The sequence below is a fragment of the Schistocerca serialis genome, chromosome 2 (assembly GCF_023864345.2).
Source record: "Schistocerca serialis cubense isolate TAMUIC-IGC-003099 chromosome 2, iqSchSeri2.2, whole genome shotgun sequence".
Taxonomy (NCBI): domain Eukaryota; kingdom Metazoa; phylum Arthropoda; class Insecta; order Orthoptera; family Acrididae; genus Schistocerca; species Schistocerca serialis.
Window position 1 is genome coordinate 1,043,608,844 of NC_064639.1, and position 20,724 is coordinate 1,043,629,567.

Genomic DNA, 20,724 nt, shown 5'->3' on the forward strand with positions numbered 1-20,724 from the left:
GTAGGATATATTGCAGGGAAAGTTCCCACATTCACAGTTCAGAAAAGCTGGTGTTGGTATGAAGGATCCATATGGCACAGGCTGTGAAGCTGTCGTTGAAATGTAGGATGTCAAGATTTGTGACAGTTTTTTTTTGTTGTGCTTATATATGACTCAGCATCTCCACTATATGGTGAGTACCAACTTTCCTTTTCACTGGTAAACTTTTATCATTTGGACAGAAAAGTCTTGCTTTGTGTGTGTGTGTGTGTGTGTGTGTGTGTGTGTGTGTGTGTGTGTGTGTGTGTGTTTGTTTGTTGTCTAATTCCGATGAAGGCCTTTTTGGCTGAAAACTTACTTGTTTGATAGTATGTCAAACTGCCTATGCTAGCCAAAATTGGGCTTTTTTGTCAACCGTAAAATCAAAACTGTAACTATTTTTGTATACGTAATGTAATGTTTGCATTTTTTTAAGCAAATCCTGATCTTTGTTAATTGTAAGGAATAAGTCTCAGAATTTCAAAACTCTCTTGTTGTTTCTTCATCACACAATATCTGCTTTGGATCTTATATTCCTAGAAGATAATTTATGCATGGATTTACAAAGGAAATGTGGCCTGAAATACGGTAATACAAAACTTCATGTCACTCTGACAGGATGTATCCATTGTCATTTATTTTTGCCTAACATTTCTTTTGTAGCATCCTATGTGGCAAGCGTGGGATATGGCCCTAGACTTGTGCCTTTCACAGTTGCCTGCCATAATGGAAAATGAAGAGCAGTTTGTTCATTCACCATTCTTTGAAGAACAGTTGACAGCTTTTGAAGTGTGGCTTGGACTCGGTTCAGACAGACGAAGTCCACCAGAACAGCTTCCAATTGTACTACAGGTATGACAGTATTTCAGTTTTTCTTGCGAAGCCATATTGTTACAGGAAAAGATGGGTGAATATCTAGAGAGCATAACAGTTATGTTGCATGTGTCTAATGGTGTTAAACTAAATGAAGCTGATGCCTTATAACATTTACTGCAACCACAACTTGGAATTGTATATTTTGCACATCGTGGCATTCAGAGATGGGCACTGTTCAGATTAATTTTCTATATAGATTATTATTCTGATACAAACAATGGAAAATCCTGCATGAAATAGCAATATGAATATTAGGATAGACAGCTGCTCACTACAAAGAGAAGACATTGAAAAGCAGACAGGAACATTTAACAGTAGACTGTTAAGGTTTAGAAAAAAATTATTTGCTTTAGTTTGTAGTTGCCATTTTATTTTATCTACTGCCTATTGGTCTTGGTATTAGTGCCATCATCAGGCCGTCCCCAGGTGAGCAGTTGTCAGATTCAGTTCCCTAAGAAAGTGTGAGCATATGACACACCTTGTTGGGGAAGTGTGCTTGATGATTACATGCAAGGATATTTGTGTTGGCTGTTGTACCAACTGGCAGTACACTGAGGTGACAAAAGTCATGGCCTATCTCCTTTTGCATGGTGTAGAGCAGCAGCTTGACATGGCATGGACTCAACAATTCGTTAGAAGTCCCCTGCAGAAACATTGAGCCATGCTGTCTCTATAGCTGTCCATAATTGTGAAAATGTTGCTGGTGCAGGATTTTGTGCGTGACCTGACCTTTTGATTACGTCCCATAAAGAGATATTTAAGATAATTCTCATTTATTGTTCTGTCTCAGTTGCATACTGAGGCAGAATTATAAATGAGAATTATCTTAAATATCTGCTTGTATACAGTTGCTGAATGCTCTGAAGAAGATTATGTTGACTGTTATGTTTGATGCGATCTATGTTATGTGATCTGGGTGGCCAAATCATTCGCTCGAATTGTCCAGAATGTTCTTTGGACCAGTCGCAAATAATTGTGGTCCAGTGACATGATGCATTGTCATCCATAAAAATTAGGTCTTTTTTTTGGGGGACGTGAAGTCTATGAATGTTGGCAAATGGTCTCCAAATAGCTGAAGGTAATGATTTTCAGTCAGTGATCAGTTCAGTTGAACCAGCCGACCCAGTCCATTCCATGTAAACACAGCCCACACCATTATGGAACCACCACTGGTTTACACAGTGCTTTGTAGACAACCTGGGTCTGTGGTTTTGTGGGATCTGTGCCACACTTTAACCCTCTTCAGCACTTACTAATGAAGTTGGGACTCATTTGACCAGACAGTGGTTTTCCAGTCATGCTATGCAGTGCTTCCTCTAAATAGTGAGTAGCATTCTGTTCGAATATTCATATTGTTTGTTGTTCAAATAAATAGATAAAAATAGTTACATGTTAACTGCTGTTTGTAACTTGCTAATGAATAACAAATGATATCATTGTATTAGCCAATGAATATGAATATCGTGAGGTTTGATCCCCAGTTAATCTTGTAATATTTTCTGTAATTTTTTGCTTTTTTTGTCATTAGCCGTGATCTGTTAATTAGCAAACTACCAAGTTGCGCATGGTTCAGAGTCCACATCAAACAGTAGGTTTGCCTGGAACTGGTCACAGAAATCATTTCAGAGGCCAGAAGAGGGCAAGGGCATACCACAAACAATAATGTCATGACACAGAACTTGTCTATGGTGTATTGGGCGGTACATATGGTAGGAAGTGAAGAAACACATTTTTGACCATAATTCTGCTGCTATTTGAGCCAAGAGGTTATGAACCACACAGCACTGATACTCATGGAGTTTGCTGTTTGTGTATCAAGTTTGGTGGAAATGGAACCAGGGCTTTGGGAGGAGATCACAGATATACAAAGATATGTGCTGATTTATACCAGTCTTTTCCCACGGCTTTGCCTGTGTGCATGTAAGTCACATAATGTGCACATCTCTTGGGCCATCTCCTCATGCCCCCTCTCTACCCATCACCCCTGTCTGCTCAGAAGTCCCCATCTGCAGGTGTAGCCCCTGCAAGGCATTCCAATACTTCCTGCACAACACACCTCCCCCCACACACTATATCTGTCTCCTCCTGCCCATGCTTTCTGTTAACTTCATCCTCCCCTTGTCTGTATCCAACCCCTCCCTCTGCCCATCATCTCTCTATCTGTCCACCACCTCCTCCCACCTTTCAGCCTGTCTCCTCTTCCCTTCCCTCTTTCTGACAATCTCCTCCTCCTACTCCCTCTGTCCGTCTCCTCCCTTTCTCTGTATCCATCCCCTCCCTTTCTCTGTATCCATTCCCTCCCATTCTCTGTATCCATTCCCTCCCATTCTCTGTATCCATCCACTCCATCCCCCCCTCTCTCTGTCCACCTCTAACTCCCCTCACTCTGTCCTCCTCCTCCTCCTCCTCCCCCACCCCCACATCTTTACCTTCCCCTCTCCCTGCCGATCACCTGATCTCCCCTCTATACCCATCGCTTCCTCCCCTTTTTTTCTTCTATTTCTTCCTCCTCATCTCTCATTATCTATTTTCTCCTCCCATCTCTCTGCTCAGCCATTCCCATCTGCACATTGTAGCCCCTGCAAAAAGAGGTCAATAAAACAGGCTGATGCTGTTGGCATAACATGCCTGATGTGCCAGACAGCCTACACAACTGGGGCTGCAAAACCATCCCCCTCCCCTCTTGCTAAGTGGATTGATAAGGCACGCCGAAATGATTCCCACACAATATGGCTGTTGTGTGCAGCAGCCTGTACAACAGGGACTGAAAAAACATCGGTGTGCCCATCTCTCCTCCTATTTTTTTTTTTTTTTTTTTTCCGGAGCTCTTAGCTGCAGTTGTGTAGCCATGATTTTAGATGAAATTTCACAGAGTATTCAAGTTAGACCTGAAAAGAGTAATTGCAACAGAACTGACAACACAAACAATTTCATTAGAACATTCACGGAGTCGGAGGAAGATTATGCTGATGACTGTGGTGAAGGTGATAATTGAGAAGTGTCAGATGACTTCAAAATTTTATAATTGAAAGACTCTCAGTACATAAAATAGTATACAATATGTTCTGCCTTTTTGCTTGAAACTATGAATATACTTTAAGATGGGGGAAAATGTGTATTATACACTTATTAGCAAGCTTAATGGTTGTACATAAAAAATAAGAGAACTGGAGGGCAGACTCCATAAATAGTGCAGAAATTTGCAACTTCCTGTGGGGAGAATGTCAAGAGACAATTTTTAGACATTTTCCCCATTCTACACCAAAGGAAGAACATATAAGTATTGCAGCACTTCCTTTCTCACAATAAAAATTGTTCAACTTGTAGATTTTTCTCTGGGATGGGATAAAGGTAATGTGTGGTAACACTAAAATTACATATAACATGCACTTTATTACATAATCAACACATGATGAATACATGTCTAAGTTCATGGCAGGCATAAAGTGCACTGAATCATAGTTCCTTTGATATCCCACATGTGGCCCCTGTTGCTAGTCAGAGAGTTTCCCCTCTGTGGCAGCCGCTGTTACTGATGAGTTCCCACAACCTGTACTTGATTAAAGGAGTTTTTTTCCCCCTGTCGTAACTTCAGTTGAGTCTCATCACTCAGTTTCATTGACATTTCCTGTTGTTCTTTTTGTGTCACACAAAATTATACATAATGAGGTTTTTAAGAGTCCATTACAGCTAAATTGATTGAGGATATAATCAGTTTCACTGTTAGCCGATGTTTCCCAGCTGTTGTATCTACCAGGAGAGAAGCGTCTTCTGTAAAGAGGGTGAGCTTGTTCACTGTGGTGGAATGGAGTAGGGTATTATTTACAAATGTAAAAAACAGCAAGGGCCCCAGCACCAAGCCTTGTGGCACTCACGTTGACTGTGCTTCACTTAGATGGAGCTGGAAATCCATTACTATCAGTTAAGATATCCTGTGCTTCCTATTTGTTAGGTAATATTTAATCCAAGTCTCCATTATTCTGCTTAAGCCACAGACTTCTGTTTTATTTAGCAGAATGTGTTGGTTCACACATTCAAAATCCTTGGATAGGTTGCATAGGATTTTGACTGGTGTTGATTTGCTGTTAAGAGAGTTCAAATCTGATTGTAAAGGACAAAATAGTATCATCTGTTGATAGACCAATCCAGAAACCAAACTGTGTCATTGACTAAGAATGTTGTGTCTGTTATGGTGATCAACAGTTATGCTGAAAACAGTTTCTGTATGACCTTGGAAAAACTTGTTAGGAAGGATACTGATTGATCAGTTTTTCACCCTGTCATTGACTAAGAATATTGTGTCTGTTATGGTGATCAACAGTTATCCTAAAAACAGTTTCTGTATGACCTTGGAAAATCTTGTTAGGAAGGATACTGACTGATCAGTTTTTTCACCCTTCTAGAAAAGTGGTTTCATACACACACATTTTAATTGCAGTGGGACAACATCTCAAAGTAAGTATTTGCTGAATGTGTGGATCTCTTTTATTTTACTATTATCTCTTTATCTTGATCTCACTAAGTGTGATGGGAGTTACATGCTTCTGACTGAGTTTGGCACTGCTAGCTTGGGCTGTGGCATCACTCACTAACTGTTGCCAATTTTGACTGCAGATGTTAAAAAATTAGGTATTAGTAATTTCCTCATTGTTTTTTACAATATCTACATCATGATTTATTTATATATCATTTACACACTGTATGTTTTTTTCCCCACTCTCCTTTTTTATAACTTGCCAGATAGTTTTTGCCTTATTGTCATAGTTATCAATTTCAGATGTGATGTATATAGTTTTAATGCTCTTTTTAAAATATTAAAATATAATCTATAGTTGTCTTTTTATGGGATAATCGGATATCCTTAGTGATACATACAACTTCATTTTTTCTGCAGGAAGTTCTGATCCCTCTAATAAGCTAAGATTTCATTTTAGTAGGCCAAAGATTGTTTCTTACAATACATTTTTGCAATACAGCTTCAGTGACACAGACTCATTAGCATAATTCCAGGAACCGGACTAGAGTTTTCAGAAATCAGATATTCTAAATGCTTCAATGTGGACCAAACATGGGCAACCTTTAGGGACCTGCGGGCCTGATTCACATGCTTCCTTAAGCTCATGGGCCTCCTTGCTAAATGATGCGACAATAGCATTATAGCATTATTTGTGCATAAAGTCCGAACTATAGTGCCTGTGTCATTAATGTATGTGGGGTAACACACCGATTTGAATGGCACTACTTTTTTAAAACACTATGCCAACAAAATGTGCTTCAGAATAAGCATTTTTGAGTATATTCGTTTTATTTTCACCTCATCTTCAGATGTTTACATATATTTATGCATCAGAGCATTGTTTGTTTACCTACTTATGATGTTTTACAACAATTGTCTTAAAAACCTCTGTTGCAAAATTCTGCACTGCTGTTAGTGAAGAAACAATGTTCATGATATGTAAATAAATGTAAACATCTGAAGATAGGGTACCAAGTATCGTGAAATGCCTATAAAAGAAACTGATTGCAGCTACTTCATTATAAATTACCTTCAGTTTCAGCAGTTGTCTGTGTTCTAATAGGTCCACAATGAACAAGGATTATTTACTAATGTTAATACCAGAAAGCATAGAAACGCAAAATACGGCAATGCAATAAATAGGCAGTCCCAGTTGACAACTTTGTGATTTTTGGTAATGTGCAGATCATTGGAGTGTTTGAAATTTAGTGTGTTAATATCCACAAATATCATCAACAGTATTATGTAAAGAATAGTTGCCACTCACCATATAGTGGAGATGATGAGTTGCAGATAGGCACAACAAAAAGACTGTCACACGCGCTCGCGCGCGCGCGCTCACACACACACACACACACACACACACACACACATATACATGTTTGCATGAGGGTTTGTGTGTACGTTGTCTATTTTCGACGAAGGCTTTGTTGTGCCTATATGTGACTCAGCATCTCTGCTATTTGGTGACTAGCAATGATCCTTTTCATAATATTGTTACATTCCATCCTGAATTTTCCATTGTTTAATACTATTAACAAGCATTTTTTAAATATTTGGCCAAAATACACTATTGGCTATTAAAATTGCTACACCGAGAAGAAATGCAAATGATAAATGGGTATTCATTGGACAAATATATTATATTAGAACTGACATGCGATTACATTTTCACGCAATTTGGATACTCAGAACAACCACTTCTGGCCGTAATAACGGCCTAGATACGACTGGGCATTGAGTCAAACAGAGCTTGGATGGCGTGTACAGGTGCAGCTGCCCATGCAGCTTCAACACAATACCACAGTTCATAAAGAGGAGAGCCAGTTGCTCAGCCACCATTGACCAGACGTTTTCAATTGGTGAGAGATCTGGAGAATTTGCTGGCCAGGGCAGCAGTCGAACATTTTCTGTATCCAGAAAGGCCCGTACAGGACCTGCAACATGCGGTTGTGCATTATCCTGCTGAAATGTAGGGTTTTGCAGGGATAGAATGAAGGCTAGAGCCATGGGTAGTAACACATCTGAAATGTAACGTCCACTGTTCAAAGTGCCGTCAGTGCGAACGAGAGTTGACCGAGACGTGTAACCAATGGCACCCCATACCATCACGCCGGGTGATACGCCAGTATGGCGATGACGAATACACGCTTACAATGTGCGTTCACCGCATTGTCGCCAAACACGGATGCGACCATCATGATGCTGTAAACAGAACCTGGATTCATCCAAAAAAATGACGTTTTGCCATTTGTGCACCCAGGTTCGTTATTGAGTACACCATCGCAGCTGCTCCTGTCTGTGATGCAGCGTCAAGGGTAACTGCAGCCATGGTCTCCGAGCTGATAGTCCATGCTGCTGCAAACGTCATCAAACTGTTCGTGCAGATGGTTGTTGTCTTGCAAACGTCCCCATCTGTTGACTCAGAGATCGAGATGTGGCTCCACGATCTGTACAGTCATACAGATAAGATGCTTGTCATCTCGACTGCTAGTGATACGAGGCCATTGGGATCCAGCACGGCATTCCATATTACCCTCCTGAACCCACCGATTCCATATTCTGCTAACAATCGTTGGATCTCGACCAACGCAAGCAGCAGTGTCATGATACGATAAACCGCAATTGCGATAGGCTACAATCTGACCTTTATCAAAGTCGGAAATGTGATGGTACGCATTTCTCCTCCTTACACGAGGCATCACAACAACGTTTCACCAGTCAACGGCGGTCAGCTGCTGTTTGTGTATGAGAAATCAGTTGGAAACTTTTGTCATGTCAGGACGTTGTAGGTGTCGCCACCAGTGCCAACCTTGTGTGAATGCTCTGAAAAGCTAATCATTTGCATATAACAGCATCTTCTTCCTGTCAGTTAAATTTCGCATCTGTAGCACGTCATCTTTGTGGTGCAGCAATTTTAGTGGCCAGTAGTGTATTTTTGTTGACAGATTGCACAAGCATGGGTTATTTCTTTAATGCAAAATAAATTAAACATTTTAAAATGTGTGATTCACTTGAACTTTGCTACATTATACAGAAGCCAAACAGGAAAAATATGAATAACAGTATGGCAAATTGTCAGACTGTAATACTTGCCCTCACATGCTCAGTGCTCATTGGGAATATTGACATTATTTTGATCGGCATCAATATTGTTCATCATTATATCTAGTATTGACACTATGACAACATTCACTCTCAGATGGCCATTGTGCTAACGTATTGATAATAATATTGAAAGTATGAGGCCCCCTTAACTTCTGTGTGACATTTCTACCATTGCAGATGATAGGCATGAGTCATATGTCGTTAGAATGAAATGGCTGAAACTGCTCAAACCCATGACAGCAGAGCAAAAAATGTGTTCAGGGCAGACTGCGATGAAAGTGCTTTGCTCTCTGTCTTACAAATTTCTTCTGTGGGCTGGGCTGAAACCAATTGCATGCCAGATCCAGCTTGTGGGCCAACAGTTCCCCACTGGTGATCTAGTTAATGACAATGAATATGACAGGAATGAAATCAGTATTGGAGCTTTTGTTTCATTGTAAAGAAATTTCAGCACTTGCTTCCTTCCCTGTACTGCAGTCTTTTCACTCTCACTATCCTTTCTGCTCTAGCCCTCTTTCACTTGGTCGCAGCCTTTGATGTCAACACAGCTATACTCTAGGTTCTGCCTTCCTTTGTTGGAATTTTCTTTCATTCACCATCTTTTGGTCGAAGTAATATTTAGTCCCCTTCTGGGTTTAACCTTCATTTTCTGAATTTTCCCATAGTGTGGCTCGAGTGCAGATCAGTATAACTCGTACTGTATGCAGTGTTAAAGAAAATGTGTGCGCAATACTACCTATGTAGTCTCTTATTTGTACTTCAGAGCCAGTGCAGAAGCCAGTCCAATGTGGTGGGGTTGCTATGTAACCTTTTGGATTGGAGTAGGTGGCATCAAAACAATAGCCGTTCTGATCTGGCTGCCTGTTAAGACAGGAGCCGAAACTTTAATGTGGACAGCTCTAACGCTACTGCTTTTCTTATCTTGGCTACCCTGTGGGAAGAGGAACAAGCTAGACGTCTAAGGGTGAAACAGATTACCAAGTACTAAGTATGTACTTGAACTGATGGGGATCTTTTACTGCAATGAAGCCATTATTTTTTGTGAAACATATAGAAGATAAATTTGGAGAAGTTGAGACATTGCGAAAAATGTGCAATGGATGGCTCTCGATTAAAGCCACCTCTGCTGCATAACCTACAGCTCTTCAAGCATGTAAATCTCTGGGTGATATACCTGTGACCATTGCCCCACCCAAGACTTTAAATACGGTCCAAGGCATTGTCTTCCACAGAGACCTTACACTCCAAACAGATTAGGAGCTACTGGCTAATATTGAGTGGCAAGGGGTACATTTTATCTGATGCAGCTAAAAAGGTTCAGCAGATAATAGAATAGATACTGGTGCCTTTGAAGGGAATGTCTTCCTAAAAAACATTAGTTGTGGTGTATAGGTGTGATGTGAACCTGTACGTCCCACTGCCCACGAAGTGCTTCCAACGCTTGCTTATTGGTCATGTCATCTCGCTGCATGGCAGACCCAAAATGTGGTAACTGCAGACTATCACTCGAAGAAGGTAGTCCTTGCAAAGAACCACCTTTATGTGTCAATTGCACGGAACACCATCCTCTATGTTCACTAGTTTGCCCAGTTTTCAAGAAAGAAAAGAAAATACAGGAATATAAATCTATCCTACAGATCAGAGACCTGATGCCAGCCAACTGCTGAGGGAATCATGAATTCCTTTATGCTTTATGGTTATTGTGCATTCTGTTGGAACTGTGCTGGTCCCAAGAGGGTGTTTGGAGGGGTCTGTACATTTGTCCACACAGATATGGTCAGTAAGTGGATTCCCTTTCATACCAAATTGGAAGCAATGGCAGAGTGAGTGTAAATGATCTCAGCAATCACCATTAACAACATTTACATACCTCCCGACAGGCCACTTACTTACCTTGAGTTGACCACCTTAATCCAACAGTCCCTACCCCATTTTTCTTCCATTTGGAGATTTTAATGCATGCCACCCTCTGTGGGAGAGTACCAGTTCATCTTGTATGGGTCTTCTATTTGATCAGTTTCTTATCAACCATATTTCATGCCTCCTCAGTGATGATACTCCTACCTACTTCAGTGTTGTCCTGGGCACCTTTTCAGCTATCGATCTAAGACTATCTTTCCCAATCTCACGGCTTCATTGCATTGATCACTATGTGACAACCTTTGTGACGGTGACCACTTCCTGGTGATCCCATTGCTTCTTTGTCATCGCTAAATGGACTGACTACCACATTGGATGCTTCAAAGAGCTGACGGGCTGTTATATACCTCTGCTGTTACCTTTGCCCCCTCTTTATCAGATTTCCTTGATGAGGTTGTGCAAGACATTTCAAGTGACATCATTTGCAGACCAATCGCATCACTTTTAAGCTACTTTGTGCTAAGGCCTTCTATCTAATTAAACATAGTAAGGAGGAATGCAGGGAGTGCTGCGTCTTCCCCTCGAGTGTGTATACCTCTTCATCCCAAGTGTGGATCACGTTCTGCAGTCTTCTGGTCTGCCAACAATCAACAACTGTCCTGGGTTTTGTCCTTTGGTGTAGTCTTTGTACTAGTGCATCAGGTTTTGCTGAACACCATGCAACCCACTTTGCAACAGCATCGGCATTCTCTTCTTATCTGGGTGCCTTTCTACTGCAGAAACAAGAAGTTGAAGACATCTCCCTTTAGTTCAACCCCCGCCAAGCCGAATTATAGAATGAACCCTTCACTGACTGGGAACTGCTTCAGGCTCATGCCTTGTCTCGTTGGTATGGTCCCAGGCCTGACTCAATAGCTGAATGTTACTCAAGGTCTTCAACTGTATTTGGCTTGGCAGTGTCTTCCCTTCACAATGACGAATGAGAGTTGTCCCAATCCTTAATCCAGGCAAAAACCCAGTGTCTCTCCACAGCTACCTACCTACGAGGGCTATCCACAAAGTACATTACGTTTTCGTTTGTGTCCGTTAGGGGCGGGGCTAGTGCGGCCATCTTGGTGTCGTGGCATTCCGCCGCTCAGTCGGCATCCTGCCGTGCTAGTGAGAGGTTCGTGCTGTACTCGGTTGAGTTACTGTGGCAGTTTGAAATGTCAGCGTTAATTGAAAATGCCGCGAAGTGTGAAGTGCATGCCGTAATAAGGTTTCTGACTGCAAAAAACTGTACACCGATAGAAATCTATTGGCAGCTTTGTGAAGTGTATGGGGACAACATAATCACTGAAGGTGGAGTGTGTCAATGGGTCATAAAATTTAAAAATGGCTGAACTAACGTTCACAACGAAGAGCGAAGTGGAAGACCCAGCATAGTGACTGCCGAACTTGTCGAAAAAGTCGATGCCGCGGTCCGTGAAAACTGTAATTTCACAATAACGGAACTCTCTATGAGTTTTCCACAAATTTCACGAAGTTTGTTGCACGAAATCATTACTGAAAAGCTTGGTTACCACAAGTTTTGTGCAAGATGGATACCAAAAATCTTGATAGAGATTCACAAAAATCAGCAAATGGCTGCAGCGTTAACGTTTTTGGACGCTTACGAGAAATATGGCGACTCATTACTCAATCGCATCGTTACTGGTGACGAAACATGGGTTAAGCATGTGAACTGCGAGACAAAATTGCAGTCAATGCAGTGGGGGCACACAAATTCCCCCCAAAAACCCAAGAAATGCATGCAGACAATGTCGGCAAGGAAGGTGATGGTGACTGTCTTTTGGGACAGAAAAGGTGTGATTTTTGTGGATTTCCTGGAAAGAGGCACTACAATAAACTCTCAAAGGTATTGCCAAACTCTGCACAACCTCAGAAGAGCAATAGAAAACAAGCGCAGGGGAAAGTTGGGCTCAAAGATCTTGCTGATTCATGACAACGCCCGGGTCCACACGGCAAATGCCACTCGTGAAGTTCTCGAATCTTTTAAGTGGGAGCTGTTTCCTCATCCGCCATACAGTCCCGACCTGGCACCGAGAGACTTCCACTTATTCCCAGCAATGAAGAAGTGGTTGGCTATGCAGCGTTTTGATGATGATGCACAGCTTCAAGAAGAGGTAACCACGTGGTTGAAGGCGCAGGCGGCCGAATTTTACGACAAAGGAATTTCCAAGCTCATCCATCGCTACGATAAGTGCCTTAATTTAAATGGCAACTATGTAGAAAAGTAGTATTTAAGTGTGGCTTTCATCTGTATATAATAAAAAAATTCCAATACTTTATTTATTTTTAATTCAAAAACGTAATGTACTATTTGGATAGCCCTCGTATTACCCTCATTAATATCTGAAAGTATGAGTTTGTTTGCATTTTTATTTCCAAAATAAATATTGCTTGAAAGGATGGTTACCTGCAGGTTATGCCGGCTTCTTGAGTCTTGGGGCCATTTTTCCCTCTAGCAGTGTAGTTACCTGGAGTGACAATCCACAACTGAACATGTGGTCTGGTTGGAAACAGCTATCCGATAGGCTTTTTCAGTAACACGTGCTGCAGATCACAACATGTTGTCCACAGTTAAATTAAAAGATGTGGTGGTGGGAGAGGGAGGGGGGGGGGCAGAGAGCACTGAGAAGGCTTCTCCATTTTAAATTCAAATGGATGTGTAGGGTACAGGAGGTACATTAAAATCTGTTAAGCAGTGGCACATGTGTCACTGTCGGTCGAAACCTTGAGTTCCCAACAGTGATAAACCTGCAGAAAATGAAAAGCCATGGGGAATATGCCATTGAAACTGAGCTACACATCACCTTGAATTACAGCAAAAGTGTTGTGAAACGCAGGGATCTTGTAGACTTTCCTAAAGAAGAATAGAAGTGGGTGGGCTCAAGAACGTATTGTAAACATGAAAAACATAAAGAATGTGGAGGGGCTCATGTGAAATCCAACTCCTTTATCCGTATCTTCAATACCACAAAACTCCGAGAACATGCCAAGGCTAGTTTCCTTGGCTTAAGTATGGAGCTCTGTCCCCAGCCCAATACACTGTTTTAAATATCAGTGCTTTCAGCACACGACTTTAGGATGTAAGGGAGCTGTCACTCATGGCAAACGTGGTAACTCCGCCCATGGAGGAGTTGGTTGTTCATCTCCTGTGAAGTATGGAAATTGCTTTGGGTATCATCCTCTCTTGAGAAGGGTCTTGAAGACTAGAAGATACAAGAGATTAAAACTATTAAGCTTATCCTGTATGGTGAGGCCAAAAAGATGTGTAAACCCATGCTACCCCTCTCAAGTATGCTATCTCACTTGCTTCAGCTCTCAAAAAACCTTTTTAGAAAGCCAATGCTGCTATACAAATGGTGGTTGCTAGTGTAAACACTAGTACCTGCATTTGTCAATGCATTTCTGTTGCTGCAATTGTTTCAAACACCATAACTCCCCCTAGAACATCAGAAAAAGCCATGGTTGCCAACATTTCAGAGCTCCCTGCCCCTCCAAAGTTCAGTCTCATCCACAATACTAGACTGCAACTACCACTGCTGAAGTTGTGGTTCTGAAGTTTCTCCAGGCCCAAAAATTCAAAGACAAAATGTCAGTCACTGACTGACACGGGAAGTAAACAGTCACATGATGGCACGTCCTTCTATCTGACATTTCTCATGTTTCGCCTTCCAAGCTGATGCACCTTGCTGACTTCCTCGGGCTCATCTCGCTCCATGAGTGAGGCTCCACCCATTGCGTGCTCTCCTCTATGGTGGAAAGACGAGATAAAAGTGTAACTGCCGTGATAAATAGCTTCCATACTACGGTGGAACATTAATGTGTTCAGGACATGTGGAGAAATTGAAGCGCCTAGCACAGGAATGCTCCCTGTGCTTGTGTTTTTTGCACAAAAAGTATTTTAAAGTGTCTGATGCCGTATACTATTTGGCTGTACTTTCCATTGCAAAGATGACCTGGCTGGGAAAAGAGTCTAGGGAAGGGTCACTGTGCTTGTCAATAATGTGCACCACTCCTCAGCTCTCCCCCTGACTACTGGGCTGCAAGCAGTTGCAGCTGAAGTTCATGTGTGTCAGAGGATCATTGTTTGTTCACTGTTTGTTCACTGTATTTACCTTCACAAAATGTGGTAGACTCTATGGCTCCAATAGATCTTATAGAACAACACCCCTGACCATTTCTCCTACTGGGAGACTTCTATGCCTATCATGTATTATGGGACTCAACTTCTATTTACCCTCGAGGTCGGGTTTTGGAGAGCCTCATCTCATGAGCTGTGCAACTTCATCATAGGCACACCCACTTATTTCTGTGCTGCTATTGGTCATCTTCAGCCATCAACCACTTTTTCTGCTCTCCAGCCCGCGCAGACTCTGTTCAGTGGGAAGTCACTGACGAGTTTCATTTCAGTTACTACTTCCCACTCTGGATACAAATGCTGGATGGAGCTCCTCTTGAGAGGACGCAACTATGATGGATGATCAGCAGAGATGATTGGATACTGTTTAGCCAGCTGGCTGTGTTTGAATGCCGTGAAAGCATCTAGGAGTGGGAGAATTACAACACAGAAATGATTCACCAGGCTGCTGATGCCTCCATCCCAAAGTCATCTAGTCATCTTCAGAGACAACCCGCCCTTTGGTGGACTGATGAGTTCCGTTCAGTAATTCAGTTCAGGCTTGTGACTCTTTAAGTGTTACCCAACGGCAGAAAATGTTGCAGCCTTTGGAGTGGCAAGGACCAGGGCTTGACGCATCGTCAAGGAGAGCAAGAAAAAGTCATGGCAAGTGTCCCTGGATTCTATCAACCATTCCACTTGTTCTACAAAAGTATGGGGAGCCATCAAGAGGATTTATGGTAAACAGTGTTGTTCACCAGTAGCAGGAGTGATGAAACGAGTATGTCTCCAAGCAACACTCAGAAACATCGCCCGGATGAAGGCAGTGCATTTTGCAATGACTACTGCCACTACCAATCAGGACCCAGCATTCCGCCGCTACCTTGTGACTATAGAGACAAGCCAGTTGGACTTCATATCCAACAATTCTGAGTCTTGCAACTGCCCTTTCTCCGTGTGGGAGATGGATTCTGCACTGTATGAGGCTTGTGATACAGCACCCGGTCATGAAAAATCCCATACGACATGCTTAGACATTTGCCAGCAGTGTCAAAGGACACCATCCTTGAATGTTTTAATTTGATGTGGCAGATAGGCCATTTTCCAACTCATGAAGAGAGGCAATTTTGATACCACTCCACAAACCAGGTGAGGACCGATCATGTCCCAGTAGTTACCATAGTGTCACTTTAATGAGCTGCATGGGAAAGACCTAGTCTGAATGGTTAAATGTCATATAGTCTGGATGTTTGAGACCTGGCAACTCCTTAGAGATTTAGATCCCCTGTCAACAACTTGACCCTGCTATAGGTGACTATCCAGCAGGCTTTCCTACGTAAACATCACTGTTTTGGAGACACAGTATTCTCAGGCAGCTTCAGCGTGGCTACCTCCATATCTTCATATGGTCTTTCCTACGTAATGCTTTTTTTTTTTGGTCCCGAGTTGATGTGCTGTCGGATCATTTTGAGCAGGAGAAAGGTGTTCCTCAGTACAGTGTTTGAAGTGTTACCCTCTTTGCCACACCCACAAACAGTATCACTTCTATGGTAAGGAGCCCTGTAGAATGCTCCTTATTTGTGGAAAATTTTGCAATTTTCTGTTCCTTCTCCAGTATTGCAACAGCGACTCTTCAGTTGAAACTTATTGAAGAGGTTGTAGGAGGGGGCTTGAAAGACTGTTTTACATTTTCTGCAGAGAAATATGTGTCCGTATTCACTTTAATTGTCCTTGACATATTTTAACTCACCTGAATTACATATGCGGGACACTATTCTCTGTTTTAAAGACACTCTGAGGTTTCTGGGCCTAATCTTTGACTCCCAGCTGTTGCCGTTACCCCACCTCAAGGCCAGGGCCCAGAAATCACTGACCATCTTGAAATGCCTTAGGCTCAGGTCCCCTGGGGGGTTGACAGGGTGCATCTGCTCCAGTTTTATAGGGCCTTCACACAATCACAGCTGGTTTATGGTCCACAGTGTAAGGATCAATGAGGTTTTCTCACCTGAAGATCATTTAGGCTCTACACCATGAAAGGATCAGGCTGGCTACAAGTGCTTACAGGACCAGCTCCATGCTCAGTCTCTGTACTGAGGCTACTGAACTGTCATTGCATCAGGTGTGTAGGTTCCTCGCTGTTTCTGCTTTCCCAACATACCATACCATTGCTCATTCAGCTATGAAATGCCTCATTTTTAACTGTCCATGAGCAATGAGGCCATTTGGGATCTGTGCGAAGTGTGTGCTGGAGCCCCTTGGTATGGGGCACATACAAACTCAAATCCATGGTTTTAACCAACTGCTAACCTGGTTACTGCAGAGCCCCACAGTGCTTTTAGATTTAGTGCAATATAGGATAGATTGCACTCCCATTTATGCTTTTAATAGATTATATTATCTGACATTTTAAATGAGCAGTTCATGGCCTGTTCGGGAGGAGTTAATTTAGTTTTTACCACACTATGTAGCTGTATCCATGGATGGGTCTAAACAGAAGGATTCCATTGGTTGCCCTTTTGTTCTCCCTGATATTGTTGTCAAGAGCTGTCTGCATTACAAGTTTATCACATTTGATGTGGAACTATACACGATCTTCTGGGTACTGGAACAGATGAGATGCATTATGGTTGATAAATTCCATGTCTGTTCAGATTCCCTGAGTTCCCTTCACTCTCTACAACACTTGTATTCAGCAGATAAAGTAGTCCAGAGTATTCAGGATGCTCTCCTCAGACAACAATGACTGAAGAAGGTGTCTTTCTGCTGGGTGTCCAGGTATATGGGTATTATAGGGAATGAAAGGGCAGTTGTAGCAGCCAAGGAGGTCTGTTGTGATCTTCAGTTACTTCAGTGTGCCACACCCCTCCATGCTATTGCCTCACTGATATGGTACAGAGTTACACGCCGAGGGGAGGAAGAGTGGCTAGAAGAGACAGAAAATAAGCTGCATCTTGTGAAGTCCACAATGTGGTGTGTGGCGTACCTCATTCCAGCCATGCAGGAGGAATGAGTTCCTCCTTACTCATCTTCACATAGGCCATAGCACTAGGATGAGTGGCTTCTTGCTCCAGGGAGAGGATGCTCCAGCATGTGGTGCTTGTGGTGTACAGATCGCTGTGTGTTACATTTTATTAGACTGCATTTAATTTTCAGACCAGAAGACAGCAGTAGATTTACTAACAGATCTGCCCTCTGTTTTAAGTGATGGTCAAATAAATGTGGTGAGAGTTTTAAGGATTTGTGAGGTGTCCAGTTAGTTTCCTAAAATTTTAGAGAGATGTTTTCAATATGTCAACAGGGAGAATGGCTCACTAATTTTTTTGTATGTGGTCAGCCAGTCACATTTCCCTGTTCCATTATTTTAGCTCCTCTGTCATTTTACTTATGTTTTCACCCCAGGTATATCACCTTTCACCCTTTCTCCATTGTCTTAGGGCATTGTGAGATGAGTGATTTTGTGGTTCAAAGCAAGTGAGGTGGCAGAATGTGTGTCATTTTGTAAGTTTACTCCTCACTGTGTGATAAAATTTTAACCATTTTATCCACATTACTTTCTTTTAATACTTGTAAAGGTGCTGATAACTGTGCTGTTGAGTGCCTGTAAACTCCAAACAGAACGTCATCTTGCTGAAGTGAGGATCATTCAGTCGGTACCAACCCTTGGTCTCCTATGCTACTGCCATTCAACAATTCACTGCTCATTCTGTGTGTCTCATTCTTTTTGCATATGAGGGACACTGACCTCCTGATACGTGCCCTCGGGTGGGATTACCAGTTGAAGTGTGCCTTGGAGCCCTCTGCTAGGATCTCTGCCTCACCTCCCTGGAATGTGCTCTACGTGTTTTCTCACCACCCCCCCTCCCCTTTTTGGTTCATGCCCAAGCCATGAAGTATCACCAAGCTGTTCAAGGCCCTAAAGTCTCAGTTGCCACCCATTACCTTTTGATGTTTGCTATGTTCAGTTCTTCACGAGTTTCAGTATGCTACCATCTTTTACACTGATCCTCTAAAATCATGGATAAGACTGGATACACTTTTACATCTCAGGCCAGTCAGGAATACCATTCATTACTGGGAACATGTGGTGCTTTTACAGTGGAGGTGATAGCCACTAACAAGACCTTTAATTTTATGAAATGGGCCTCCCATGACTACATTTTAATATGTAGTGACTCATTGAGCAGTCTTCTGGCCATTCACCAATGTTACTCTTATCACACTGTGGTCTCTGCTATTCATGACTATCTTGCTGAACTTAGTCGTACTGACTGCTTGGTTGTCTTTCTGTGTGTCCCAAGTCATGTGGGTATCCCAGGAATGAACTGGCAGACCTTTTGGCTAGGGCCACATTTCTCAAACTCTTTTCGTTTAGTGCATATGAATGTGCATTTCAAACTTTAACGGCAGAACTACATGTGATTTTTTTATAGATGCAAAAGAAAGCACACACATAAATTACACACAATAATTCTTTTAAATTATGAAATGACTGCGAGAGACAAATTTTACAAATTTATTACATAAGACTCTTGAATAGAAGCATATAAACATAAACATAAGACATACAGTAAAACAAACTTATCACTCTTAAGCAGGAACATAAAATTCTCATGACATGCCTGACATGTATTTGTGACACACCAGTGTGTTGCGACATGGTGGCTGAGAACTGTTGCGCTAGGGAAGCAATTACTCCCCCCACCCCATTCATTTTGTTTGCCTGTCCCAAATGTGGATTTGTGGGTGCAACTAACACCTCAACTCACTAAGAGATGGAATAACGTCTGTTTGGCTATTATCCCTTTTAACGAACTCCACACTACTGCTGCACGGTGCTCCTGCTTCTCTTTCTCCTGAAAGGAGGCCTCGGGGGCTCAGCATTCATCTGCCGGATAACAGGCTTGGCGACTGCGGGGTTCTGAGCTGGGAACTAGTAAGCGCTGGCAGTCTCCTGTTACTGTTAGCTCTGGGCATGCTTCAGTAACTCTAGCAAGGGTGTGGTTACATGCTGTGACGCTGTGGATATTGACATAGCTGAACTTAAACAGGAATGAGCATTACAGGGGATAGCGGACGTAGAGCAAAGGATGCGTAGGAATAATGGAGAAATGGTTACCTTTAATTTTCCAACGTTGCCTGACCATGTCATGGCAGGTTTGCTCCGACTTAGGGTAGGCCTTATGTACCTAGCACTTTGCGGTGCTACAATACCAGCATTTTGGTCACACAATGCTGAGTTGCGAGGGTGAAGCAACCTGTGGGATATGTGGAAAAACAGCCCATGAAGCTGGGGTTGACTGTGCATCACCATCAGTCTATGTTAACTCTTCTGGAAGCCACTCAGTCTGGAGCTGAGACTGCCCTGTTTTTGCAGAGGAATGAAAAATTCAGGAACTGAAAGTCACCAAACGGATCCTCTATGCTGTAGCCAAAAAGGAATATAAGGTGATGAAACCCCCTGTCTTTACCACTTCTTATGCTTCCATGGCACAGAAACCTCTTCCTAAGGTCGACACCTCGACCCAGACAGCTTCCAGTGAACAACCATCCACCGCCAGCACCTGTACTTGCATGTGTACATGCCAAGGCAAAATGAGTAAGGATAAAGCAATTGAAGAAGCCATAACAGAAAAGACCAGCAACAGTTTTGTAGTGAGTGTCAAGAAGGCACACAACAAGCAGAGTTCCTCTCAATGCACCCTTTCCCCTTCATCTTCAAAGGGACGAGGTGCAGGGAAAGGTTCACGGCGTATAGGGCAAAAGCTGTCCTGAGTGCCATCAAATGCAATTCTTTCACGTCTGACTGATGAGGAGGACGTCACGGAGTTAGATGCCTCCACTCTCCCATGCACCTCTGTGGTGCAAAGATAGGGGTAAATGAAAACCACATCAATGAAATGGCTACCATCCTACTGTGGAACTTGCAGAGATTCAGGACGCATGTGGAGAAACTCCATCTTTTATCTTAGGGTAGACCACTGTGACTGTGTCTGCAAGAGACTCGTTTCCATGAATCGTACAACCATGAGCTACGAGGCTATGTACTCCACAAAAAGGACGACCTGAGTGGAGAGAGAGCTAGATGAGGTGTAGGTATTTTTGCCAGTACCGACTACCGTTCCTCACCTCTCTCACTTATGACGGCTTTACAAGCAGTTACTGTATCAGTGCACGTGCATCA

At 42.5% G+C, this 20,724-nt stretch overlaps 1 protein-coding gene across 3 annotated transcripts in view; it reads left to right on the plus strand.

Moving 5' to 3' along the window:
- The window catches only part of LOC126458470 (regulatory-associated protein of mTOR), a 336,732-nt gene that overhangs the window by 125,888 nt on the left and 190,120 nt on the right, over positions 1 to 20,724 (plus strand). For all 3 annotated transcript variants that reach the window (XM_050095547.1, XM_050095548.1, XM_050095549.1), the window contains exon 9: positions 682 to 870. In XM_050095547.1, coding sequence (XP_049951504.1) covers positions 682 to 870 — 189 coding nt within the window. The remainder of the gene's footprint in view (positions 1 to 681; positions 871 to 20,724) is intronic.